This window comes from Grus americana, chromosome 7, assembly GCF_028858705.1.
Source record: "Grus americana isolate bGruAme1 chromosome 7, bGruAme1.mat, whole genome shotgun sequence".
In the NCBI taxonomy this organism is placed as follows: Eukaryota; Metazoa; Chordata; class Aves; order Gruiformes; family Gruidae; genus Grus; species Grus americana.
This window is the reverse complement of record NC_072858.1, coordinates 26,935,811-26,948,811: the sequence shown is the minus strand read 5'-3', so window position 1 is coordinate 26,948,811 and position 13,001 is coordinate 26,935,811. Positions and strand designations below refer to the sequence as shown.

At 37.3% G+C, this 13,001-nt stretch overlaps 1 protein-coding gene across 6 annotated transcripts in view; it reads left to right on the top strand.

Annotated features, from left to right (window-relative positions):
* The window catches only part of DLG5 (discs large MAGUK scaffold protein 5), a 111,453-nt gene that overhangs the window by 33,712 nt on the left and 64,740 nt on the right, over window positions 1-13,001 (top strand). For all 6 annotated transcript variants that reach the window (XM_054832311.1, XM_054832310.1, XM_054832309.1 and 3 more), the window contains exon 2: window positions 8,296-8,364. In XM_054832311.1, the coding sequence (XP_054688286.1) occupies window positions 8,296-8,364 (69 nt within the window). The remainder of the gene's footprint in view (window positions 1-8,295; window positions 8,365-13,001) is intronic.

Below are 13,001 nucleotides of genomic sequence, written 5' to 3'. Positions count from 1 at the left end.
TGAGTTACCACAGTCTGTTCGGACAGCGTTGAGGAATAGGCAGCTGGGACCAAGTGGGACCAGCCTGGGTGTAAGGGTAGGCAGAAGGGGGATGCGCTTTGAGCTCTGATACAGAGGACAAAAAAGTAAAGTTTGCGGACGCTCCCTGGGTGGGATGGATGAGTGGTATGCGATGCCCTCTCCTTGTCATGTGTGTATGAGAGGAGGAATCTGTAGCTGCTCCCTGTTGGAGCCATTTTGCTGGACACCGTGCAGATGGAGTAGTGAAGGAGCACCTGCTAGCCAAGTGGATTTAGGCCTTAGGTTATCTGATTTCCTTTCCTAGAGGGAAAGGGATTGGTGAACGTCCTCTACTGCGTTTTAGTCATCTGGGAGGTTTAATGAAAATTTACTTCTCTCTACCTTAATAAACAAAACTAATTATATCCTCTTACGTATAATTTAGTGAGTAATCTAGATTAAGATGATAACTTTAAGAGAAACAGAATTTGAGATTGCAGGAAGCTTGTTAAAAAAGTAAAATGCTATTATGTTTTCTCTCTCTTTTTTTTTTTTCCCTTCTTCCTTTGGTTTGTTATACACAGTCCAGCAAACAAATGTAATGTTCCTGATGGCTAGAAGCAAGAAAAAATAAATGGACACACTGGTCTTTTTACCAGTGGAACAGAGATGCGTTTTCCCAGAATAGGTTAACTGGCATTGTTAAAGCAGCTATATTTAAAAAAATAAAATAAAATCATACAACCTATTTTTGTATTTGTTTGAAAAGGTAGTCAGCTGTATACCACATCATGTTTATAAACAGAAGACAGAACTGCTGCATTGATAATAGTGCAAGGACCACCTGTATATTCCACACGAGCTGAAATATGTGACAGTTTGTTTCACCTGCCTGCATTGCAGTTTTACTAAGATTTGACTTTAAATGCAGCTTTTTCCTACCTATACTAAACGCTGAGGTTAAAGAATCTGGAGCCAATTATTCTTTTCTCCTTCTTCTGAGCATCAGTCTACAAAAATATGCATTTGTCTCTTCAGAGAAAGTTAGCAGTGAAGGCAATGCATGCAGCTCTACAAACCAAAGTTGTTCTTTTGCCAGAATCTGAATAGTATAAGTTTGCATGCTGATATTTTCACGGTAGCTAGGTACGTTGCTGCTAGCCTTAAAATAACTGCTGAAAAATCATCACCCATCTCTCTGCACTACCTAATGGAAATTCAGAGCCGTAAGAGGAGGGCATGGTCATTTGCTGTTGCAGTTCTCAGCTGAAATGGAGTGTTGGAGACAAATGACTTGTCAAGACAAAATGCACTCACTAGAGTTAAAAGCCATACCAGTCAAAAAGCAAGAAGACAAAGGTTAAAGCAGTTGTTTCTGGTTCAGAACCTGAATTGCTGTAGGGTTTTTGAATAAGTAATAGCAGTAGCAATTATGATTGCATCTTTGGTCCTACTGCTCCAGCAGATATACTTAATCACTTCTGATGTGGTTTCACAGAGTGCAAGAGATTAAATTAGTCCTTTTAGAAATTGCGAAGAAAGAAATGAAAGATTAGAAAATAGCAAGGGGCATTGTTTCTGGCTGACCTGATATACTCGGGTGTGGTTTTGTTCATTTCTTAAGCAGTCATAAGTTTTTGTACCTCTTTCCAATTACCGGTTGGTAATAGCTGCTATCCTGTAAAACTTAATGGTAATTTGGCTGTTAAAAATTGTTTCTGTCCCACTTCTGTAAGGCATTATTACAGCATCACATCCATGGGAAATAGCTGGAATGCTGTCAACTGAAGCACTGTCATCATGTGTGTTTTGTGACTCAAACTATGCAAATTCCGATCTGTAAAGATTTTTAATCTTTTCTGTGCTGCTTTGTGTGAAAAGAAGATGATTTGACCCAATGCTCAGAATGCAGTAAACAAGAATAAATAATGCTAATAAAGTATTAGTGTATCCTAATGATGAAGTGATCATGTAGAAAAATGAACTACCGTGGGTTTTTTTTTGTTTCTTGCCCTTTCCTCTTGTCTTTCTCATGGCCACTCTTCCGCTTTTCTTCCTGAAGGCACCAACGTCTGCTTCCTTTCATAATTCACATTGTAGTAAGATGCACAACAATAGTCCAGCGACTTAGATTTCTCTTAAAGACAGGTTGTAAATTCTTTTCAGTATAACTCATTGTATTGCTTCCTGGCTAAAGAACAAAAAAAAAATCTATAGCAACGAGTGCAGGTATTGCTTGCTAGAGAGGGTGCACTTAGGAATGCATATTTAGTTATGTCAGTCTGTGGGCTTATTCTCCTACGAAGTCTTTTGAACAGATATTGCTAAGAAAATAGGAATTTTACAGATATTTGTCTAGTGTTGTTTTTAACAGCTGAAGAACAAATGCTGTACTTGACTGTATGACTGACAGCTAGGAACTTAAGCATCTGAACTCAGGGCTTCTTTACTGATGTCTCTGGCTCCGGCAGGTTACTTAACTTTTCTGAATCTAAACCTACACAGAAATTGTCATATTAAATGAGAATCAGCCTGACCTGTTACTCTGTCACCAGCACTGGTTCTTACTAAATGTTTCAGAGAAAGGTGCCAAATTCCTTGTTCATGTGTGAAGTGTTCTGTCCTTAACAAGAGATTTATCTTAATTGCTTACAACTGAAAGATGGCTTAAGCACAAAAGTATCTTTTCCAAAACCACACTTTTAATATTACGATCTTAGTATTTCATAAGTGTGTTATAAAATGTTTTCTCCATTGTAAAAGGAAGATAAACTTTTGGACCCTCACTGTCTCTCTGAAACTGTTATAGACTGAGCCATTTGGGGAAAAAAATGTAGAATTTTCGCTGCTTGATTATTTAAAAAGCCATTTAGAGTTCATTTGGTTTTCATGGTGTCTTAAAAATAGGAGAATTTTGTGCTGCAGGGCACAGCATTAAGGAACTGTAGGCATGCAGAATAAGTAATAAAGCCACGTTTAAAAGCAGATGGGGGAAGAGACAGCAAACTTTTGCTGATATGACCTCTACTGCTGTTTTACCTTTACTGCTAAGTCTCTACCTTTGTTCTCAGAGTCACTCATATCGTTAAAGGTAAATGGCTGTGAAACATCTGAAATAACGATGGCAGGGGTGGAAGCAAATACCCAGTTGAAGGTTTTGCATGAGGTCAGGGTTTAATGTCTGAACATCACACAGCTTGCAAGAAATGACTGTGTCTTATGGTTTCCGACAAACCTGGCTGCACAGGCTGCCAAGAAAAGAATAGCCTCAGAGACAGAGCATGGCAGATCCATGTGATCTTAAGCTCCTTGGGCAGTTTTGTTTGTTGTAAAGGCAATGGGAACATTGTAATCTGGGTCATTTCCAGTTTTAATCAAACTTTTTCGCTCCCCCACAGCTAGTAGGAGTCCTGCCAAAGTCAGTTTGGTTTGGTGCACAGAGATGTAGATAAACAAATGTTTGTCACACTGCCCTCTCATCCGGTGCGTTGGACCTCCATCAGAAAAATCATTTGCTGACAAGAAGTTGAATCAGCTGGCAGTCACTGCGCTGGGAAGGGTGAGAGGAAAGAGCAGAGTTTAATTAACAATGAAAATTCGCAGCAGGGGAGCATGGAGAGTTGTTTAATGTCATCCTTAAAAGTTGAGGTGTAGCAAAAGAAATTCGTGCAGGCAAAGCACTCCTTATAGGCTTAGCCCTACAATGAGGGAAGTGTTCCTAGTTAGGAAACACGCTTAATTTAGGAGTCAGCCATACTGCAGATCTTAATGCAATCCTCTAAGATGGGTGACATGCCAAGAACTGTGCAGCTAAGACACTCCCCATCTTGTGGGATGAAACACCTAATGCTCCTTGAATTAAACCCTGGTTCTTCACACACCAAAACAGGTTCAGTATACCTGCCTCTTTGGTCCTGTGCTGAGGGTATTTATATAAGGAATTATTCCTACACTGTCAGTTTATATAGTAAATTTTGGAAAATGAAATAGCCTTCTTTCAGTTGAATTATAAATATAATTTTGTAAATACTTGAGAATAAAATATACATTTTGAGGGGGGAAAAAAAAGAATTGAAAGCATATGGGCAATGAATTTTCGAAAGCTGAGTCCTTGTGTATTATTTTGCCACTACAGTCCCTTTGGATACACTGTGCTTTAGAGCCATGAGCAGAGCCTGCGTATGAACGGGTATTTGTATGGAGGAGGATGAGAAAGTTCTACACAGCCATGGCAATCCTGGCATTCAGTTTATCTCCATGTAATGAAACTTGAACACAGTGTGTTCTTCTTGGAAATCATTCCATAATTCAGCATTTAGTCCTAGAAGAAATTTAACTTGATCCCTTGTGCTGCTTTCTTACAGAAGGGACCAAGTGTAAGATTGTTTTAGAGGCTTTACTTTAAGATTAGCTGGCTTGTCTTTTTTAGTCTCTCCTTGAGTACAGGTGATGCCCAGCGTTATGTGGTGTTTCACAGTTCAAAAGTTAGAAAGAAGAGAGAAATGTTCTGTTTTAATTTTGTGCTAATAATTTAATTCCATCAGTCTAGATTTGGCACTGCTGATGAGGAACTAGCTTGGTTAGACAGTTGGTGTCTTCTTAGGACATGTAACACTTTTCCTTCTTTTTTTTCCTCCTCTACTATAATTTTCTTCCTTAACAAGGAAAATATATATCACTGGTTTTTGTGGACATGATGTGAAAGATGGAGGCACACTAGAATCCAGTTCCTCTGCTGTCCCCAGAGGTGGCTTCCACAGTTAAGCAACTAGTTCCTTTCCTGAATTTGCAAGTTTTTAAGTGGCCTTCCTGTCATCTGACTAATAAAGTCAGTAATAACTTAAGGGAATTTGACTTGCCCTACTTGTTGAAAATAGAAGGAAGTGGGATTCTTAAGATTCTCATGTATATACGGTAGCAGTTTCTAAATCCCTTTGCTCTGCCAAAGCTGTTTAATGCTGCCAGGAACTGATCCAAAGCTTAAATCTGGATGAGCAAAAAAGAAATGCCCCACAAGCAAGCCTGCCATGCAAAGACAGGATGCTTATGCTCTTTTTCCTCTCTGTACAAATGTGTATCTGTAAAAGACAGGTCACTTTTTTTTCTTCCTTAAATTAAGTATGAGTAGTATCTACTGTGTTTCTCAGAACCCTGTCATTTCAAGTTGTAATTTTGAACTTAAAGAATATGTCAGCAAAAATCAAATGTAGCAAGTTTTTGTATTGGGGGACTTTGGCATGTGAGATGAATACTCGCAGAAAAATATGAAAGACAAATATTTGGAAAACTATGGTGATAGGCATGTGAACCCCTAGATGTGAAGCACTTTGAACATTAACCTGAAAAAGTAGTCATGGCTTCTTGTTGGCCTTTGTGTTCTGATCTTATTTTTTATGCAATTTGACAAGATAGAAAGTTTTAAGAATTTGAAATAAAGCGGAAAATTGTTTAGCAAGGGGTGTGTGTGTGGTGGTTTTGCAACAAATTACTTAAATACCATGGTTGGTCATGAATAAGTAGGGTGTTCTAGTGCCTTTGATTATAGAAACTAGCTTGTGCTTTTTTCCTTGCCTTTTTGCCTGTATCTGAATTCCTGTTGGGGTGATTTTGAGTGTTTTCATTTATTTGATGAGGCATCCTGTAGAATGGGGAAACACTGTCCTGGAGCATTTTCAGGTACTACTGAGGTATTGCTAGTTTGATCAAGCAGAATATGACAAGTACAATGCTACTTTAGCCTGAATTGAATACATGAATGTGTATCAGTTCAGTACCTAAAGAGAAATTTTAATATTGTGAAAGCTCTGTAGAGTCCTCTGGTTATTGTTGCTGATGCTTACTAATACTGGTTCTGATGACAAAGGTGGCACATGGTACATGTAATGAACACATATCCTGTGTAGTTTAAAACCAAACCAAACCCAAGCATACCCACAAACAGCCTTGGAAGCCAAACAAATGCTACTAGATTTTTTTTGTTTGTTTGTTTTTGATAGAATCGAGGAATTATGAATGGGTCAGATGATTCCTCCCTTCTTCAGAATTGTACATTTTCTTGTGATAACATGCCATGCATACCGGATCTTGCATTAACAAATCTGAGCTAATGTTTTACGAACATCGCTAGGGAGAGTCATATGTCTCCATTGATGAAGTCAGCTTCATAAAACTTTTTCTATCTGTTCCAGAGAGCAGAATTTAACTTGGTTTAAGTCCTGACTCGGGCTTTTAACACAGGAAAAGAAGATAGAAAGGGTCAGTCCTTCCTGAAGATAAATAAAAGCAAGATCAGCTAAGATGATGAGTTTTTGGATCTTTTCTTTCTCCGCTATAAAAAAAGAAGTGAAAGCAGCCAACAATCAGTAAAAGTTTGTTTAGGTATGGGACTCCGATGTAACCTTTTAGAGGAACTGGACAATTTTGCCTTAAATTGCCAAGTATAATGAAGTGTCACTTCTTGGCACAAGATTTTATTGTGCTTGAGTCCCATGCAGTTTTGATACAATCTCAGTACATGTTATCTGTCATAAAGATATCCTACTTTGTTTAATATATTGATCTGTTTTATTCGGCTTCCCTTAAGATTCTAATTCTTCTAGTCTAGAGTAGTAGATATACTGTAAGTCATATGAGTTTAGAATATGCAAAGATGTTGATTTTAATGCAGACATTATTTTGCTTTTCATAAGCTTTAATGAAATGGGAACATAGCTTAAATTATTATGTGAAAATGTTTGAAATGGAAGCAAAAATATGCAGCAGAATTTTTTTTTTTCTGAAGCTAGTGAGTCAGTGACATGCTTGTCATGTGTTTTATTTAAAAATCAGAATAAAACAAAAAACTTACATCCCGTATAATCACCTAGAATTACAGGTAACCAATATATTTTGAGTCATTTTTCACAGGGATTTGCCAGCTTAAAGAGTCCACTTCAAGATTCAGTTTCTTTTCTGGTACTTAGTTTCAGCAATGTCTGCTAATAAAACCGGAGGATTTGCTTAGATGGAGTTTTCCGTACATTCACATACTTGTTTGCTTTTGCCTAGACATCACTCCTTTTATCAAATGTAGGAGCCTCATTCTTTTTAAAGATAAATATACCTCATTAAAGTTGGGGTCCACGTCACTTTTACTAGCTGAAGATCAGGCCCTAAGTGTGTTTGCTTTCTTTAATTAGATTTGCTGTTATTGCTTGTGTTGTTAGTAAACTTACTTTATCACATCTTGTTTTTTCTTCATCTAACACCATGGTAGTTGCAGAGGTCATATCTTTTCCTAGTAAGAAGCAGAGATAAGCATGAGCAAAAACTAGGATTTCGTTCTTATTTTCCAGGCTGTCCTTTCTTTAATCTATTTCAAAGGTAGATCCAAGTATTTAATCTCATGCTGCTTATCAGCTTTTATTTCTTAATTTCAAAGAGACTGGAAGAAACAAATATTGAAATATAAGAAGGAGGACTATAGGAAAGGCAGCTCCTGAAAGTATTGAAACTGTCTTTGAGCTTGGCTGTTGTGAAGACAGGTCTCGCATCCTGGCTAGTGCCAAAAATGGACCAGATTTTAAATTGCTTTTGCACATGATCACTCCTTGTCTTTACTGTCACGTGTTTAGCCTGTTTGTGAGGGATGGTGGAGCTCTTTAGTTTGTAAGGTTTTGAAGTAGGACCTGTTTTTCTAGTTCTTCTGGTAAGTAAAATCTAGCGTGCTTCTAAAATAACTATAATAAAAGGTGTCTCTGTCTATTGATCTGTTACTAAGTGAAAAAACTTGCTGTTGCTATCACAGGTAACAACAGATAGCTTTTAAGGTCAGATACTGAAAGTTGCAAATGGATGCAAGCAAAGTTTATTTACCAATGAAATTAAATTTTTAAGTCTGAAGGAAGCCTGAGGATAAGAATAAAATCAGTTACACAATGAAATAGGAGCTGGTACATGTAAAAAGATAAGAAACCAAAATAGATTCTGACTATTGTCACAGGTATCACTCATGATCTTCATAATGTAGAGATGAAATCTTGTATTTTCAGTGTAGCTGAAATAACTGTTGTATTAGTTCAATATTTTGCTGAACTCATTTTCACTATTTCATCCAAAATGATTTCCTACTCAGTGCACAGTGCAATGTTATTTTACAAATTATACTTTCCCTATTAGATTTTTATGCGTTAGTGACGTGTATTCTCTCTAACTTAGTGCGTTTGTCATCTACAGTATCAAGAAAATGAATCATTAGCTGGTTTGGGGAGAAGAAAAGAAAAAAAAAGTAATACTTCCTTTATTTTCTAATTTTAGGGTCTACTTACAGCGTGCTGTCCATAATGCCTTCTGATTCTGAAAGCAGCAGTTCTCTGAGTAGCATTGGTGAGTAAAGTATTAATCTAACAACTTGATGAGCGTGTGTTTTGGGAGCTGGGAGAACAAGTTTTTAAGGTTGCCTTTGGGAAGGGTAGAGGGATTCTGCTCATAAAATCAAAGAAGTTGAACTATAAGATGTAACTATGCATCTTCGCTGGGAAAAAGTATACCCATTTTGTGTAGTGTAAGTTAGTTAAACGTTTTCATGGCTGTATGCAGTTGTTGCCAATAAAATCTGTTGCATTTGGATACGTTAAATGATGTAACTACCTTTGAGTTGTTACTAAAATGATGTAAAAATGGCAACATTGAGCTTATACAAGTCTGTGCATATAAAAATATATATAGGCATGCATATATGTGTATGTATATATGTAGATGTGATGTGAAAATTGTAGTCAGTCAAAAACATCAGAGAAATTAAAAATATTGTTAGCCAAGGTCATACCCTTTTAAACTTTTGGAAGTGGTTGCAAGCTTCAACCCTTTTTTTCCTGCATGCAATGAATTGCTTCATTTTCTCTGTTTTTAATGTCATTGGGAATGACAAAATATAAAAAAAAGGAAAAAAACCTAGAGGAAAAAGAAATGTGGACAAAAGACCTTTAACAACAAAATCATGTTTGAGTAGCTGTATTAGCTGTCACTTTCCCTCCTTCTTTACTTGCACAAATACTTTTCTTGTGAAATCTGTGTAAAAGTCACTTGTCTTGGACAGGGAGTGTAGGCTCTTGCATATTTTAAGTTCCAATGTTGTGTCAGGCATCTGTAGACTTCCCTGACGGCACCAGGCAAGTCAGTTGTCTGTTTAAGGATGTGGGTAGACATCTGTTGCAGTCATTGAGTTGAACTTTTAACTCCAGCATGCAGGAACAAGATTTTAGGGTTGACTGAACTATTTGCTGAATATACGGGAAGCTGTGACATGTTAGTTTGATTTTTATCAAGATCACGTTTGTGTGCTATTACCTGAAGGAAGGGCGTGATTTAATTTGCTGTGAATAAATTGGGGCTGGAAATAGGAAGAAGAAAGTTTCTAAATTTTTAGGACAACCAGACGCAAAAAAAGGAGCCTTCCAAAGAAGGAAGTTCTTCTAAGGTGAAATCCAGTAAGTTTATGGAATAATTGGACAAAGTGATGCCTGAGATAGAAGATGCAAGTGGTCCTTTCTAGCCCCATGTTCCTGATTTTAAAATAGAAAGGTACACTTAAACCTTTTTTTTTTTGCATTTTTTGTAACTTTGTGGATGCATATACTCAATTCTTTGTACCTGACCTTTTATAATTTTGGAAGTAAAGGTAGGTGGATGAACAGTTAGTGTTTGCCGTCATGAAGAGAACTTTTACAACAGTGATCACTTGCAAGCTACAGATACCTGGCCTCTATTTTCTATTTTATTAATTTTCTGTGGCATAGTACCTTACAGGATTCCTGTTTCTGAACACTTATTTAGAATTCAACGTGTTACTTGTGAGACATTCATGATTCCCATATATGAGTCAGAACTGAATTCTTTCTGAACTGTGTTTTGTTCATGTTTTAAATTATTGAAGCTCGTTCTGAATCCTGATCTGTGTATTTTCCCTAAAGGGCTGTCCTTGGTTGTGTTTTATGCCTTTGGTGTGTGCAGTGATCAAAGGTATTAATAACCTAAAAATTAAGTGACCTGCTCTTAAAGAAAACTTCTGATCTAGTATTTGCCATAGTTTTGTTTTATTCAAATGATTGAGGTAAGTTAGGTGTTTAATATTTAGTGCATTAACAGCCAGGAGAGTTCTTTGTTTGAAGCTGACAAGTTTGCTTTATAGTCTGGTTATAGACTTGTTATGCATGAGTATAATTTTTTTTTTCCCCAATCATTTTATCTCTCACATATCTTGTTCAGCAAGAGATAATATTTTTAATGTGATTTAATATCAATAGCAAAATTTCTTTGGTTAATAACCAACATATTGTAATAGACATGTTTGTAAGTCACGTCAAAGCTGCAGTCAGATTATTTTAATACTGGCTGATTTGTTGAATGACAAACCATCATAACTGAATCTGTTTGCATGCCAGCTCCATGAAGGCTTCATATGACTTCTTTGAATGGAATCCCAACATATACTGAGTTGCTATAGTGTTTCAGGAATTTTACATACATCTCCCTTCCCCTGTCCCCATCTTACTGGAATATGTTTTCACAAGGGTGGTTCTGTGCAGTGGAAATTACAAGTTATGCCTGTGAATGCGTCAGTGAAAAAAGGTAAATAGCTCATGGTTTGGAGACAATGTAAGCTTTGGAATACGTTCAGTTTGCTATTGATAATTATATGTGTACACACATGCATGTAAAGAAATATTTTCATTTCCCCACTACCATGTGCCTTCCTCATGGGGCAGAAGAGGGATCTGTTGTATTATTCCTGAGTTCAAAACACTGATTTTCATTAATATTTAACAGATTTTTATTTCTACTCTGTCTTGTTTCTGTTTGTCAAGCAGCTCAGAAACACATTTACACATTTGACCTTTCAGAAGAAATGAGAAGGGTATTGGAGCCACTAATTAAGCCCAGATAAAGCAGCAGAGAGTGAATCTTAGCGTCTTCTAATTAGAAGAGAGAATGCAATCTTTCATTTGTAGTCTTTGCACTCCACAAAAGTAACTAGAGAAAACTATGTCCATGTGCTTCATCTTTTTTTTCCCAACCTTAATCAACCTATCTATTGTTGGAGGTGGTTTCTGCTGCCAGCATTCTTAATTAAATGATCTTTTGCTGAAATAGTTCCAAGTAAGCCAGGACGTTGTGAAATTGAGATGATTCTATGTTTTTCAGCTATCCTGGGTTTCAGAGTTAATTTATGAAGCTGATGTATATAACAATGGGCTTATTTTCCAGAAAAAGACCCTGATCTAAGAATTCAGCTTACAGAGTACTAAGACAAATGTTCTTAAAAGGTAGTTTTAAGGAAAACATGGGCTCAGTCTCAGTCAAATAAATGAAACATGGTGTTAGGATTTGGAAAGGAAGAGGGAAAGATGAGAGAACATAATTTTATTGCTGTATAAACCCATGGTGTGCCAGAGTCTTGGGTATATTTGCAGTTCTGATTCTCCCATTGAAAGAGAAGAGGGCAGCAAGCACAGAGAGCAGCAGCAAGCACAGAGAGCAGCAGCATGGATGAACGGTTATGGAGCAGGTTCTATATGGGGAACAACTGGATACGCTGGGGCGCTCTCAGTCGTCAGTAATGTAGTCCTAATAGAAGAGCAAGGAGTGATGTAATTTGTATAATGTGACTCAGAGAAGAGTTGAGGGCTAGTCTATCCTGAGTACTGTGGTGTCATCCAAGCTTTTTTCTCTTTCCCTGCCTAGATGGGCATGAGGGATGCAGCAAGAATGAACTTCCAGGCTCATGTGCGTGTGGTAGAATAAGCAGTTGATTGGAAGCCAGTTTTCCCACCTGTGTAGCAACAGGGTAGCAGCTTTGGAGAAGAAACTCCTTCGTAGGTTTATCTGCCTTGACCGTAGGTGTATCTGCCTTTTTTCTTTTGTATCTGTATGTGAATAAAAATAGAGACAAATCATTGCTCTTTACAGGTTTTTCTGGTGTATTTTCCTCACCATTCAAAATTGGTTTAGTTTACAATATTGTCTTTTTCCCCTTATGCTTTCTTCATTTTCTTTCCCTTGTATTAATGAAGTTCATGCTGTGCATGTAAAATAGGTGGTTTTGATGGATGTGAGGGCAAATATTCACTTTTAATTTCCAAAAGAGATACGATATAAACTGCTGTAATCCCTGCATCCCACCATTGTGTTTCAACCCCACCTTCTTCCCTCCAAAGGAACGAATCCTCATTACATTATCATGCTCTCTCTGTATTTCTTTTCTCTTTGCTCTTGGCTGATCACAAAGATTTTTGTGTGTAAATAGAAGCACCCTTCATTCTGCCCACTCCCCATGCCCAGTAGACTCTCTGAATGAAGCTACAATCCTGCTTTTCTGACATCAGAATAATTATTTATGGAGATTCAGTGCCTGGTGTGCCAAGCACGGAGCAACAGTGTCACTTAGGATTTGGATAGAAACCAGTAACAGAGCTATACGTGACAGTCGCTGGCTAGTCTCCCACTTGACCGGTCATGATAACGGAGAGGAAAAGAACACAGAATAAAGACCTCCTTTTTAAAAAAAAAAAAAAATTAAAAAAAAAAAGAAAAAAGCACCAGTTAGTATAGTACACTCAGTCTTTTGACATTTAAAATTTTGAAGATAAATGCTCACCAAGCACTGAATTGAACTTCAATGACATAGTCCTGGACAACTGGCTCTAGGTGGTCCTGCTTGAACAGGGGGATTGGACCAGATATTCCTTCTGTATCCCATCAGATAATTTTCTAGACCTGTAAGGAAAGATGGAAGGCCTGTGTTCTGGAAGATTATCTGTAGATGATACAGTATCAGCCAAATATCACCCTACTTATACAATATTTCAGCCTGAAATCATCAAATTTTTTTGCTATGGAAAGTAGTAACACAGTGTGCTTATTACTTTCTGTACATCACTTGATTATCTACTGTACTTCCAGTTTCCATCCTTTATTTTTTACTTTGCTTGCTTTTCTGTTGCAAAATCAGGCTCCTTTCTTCC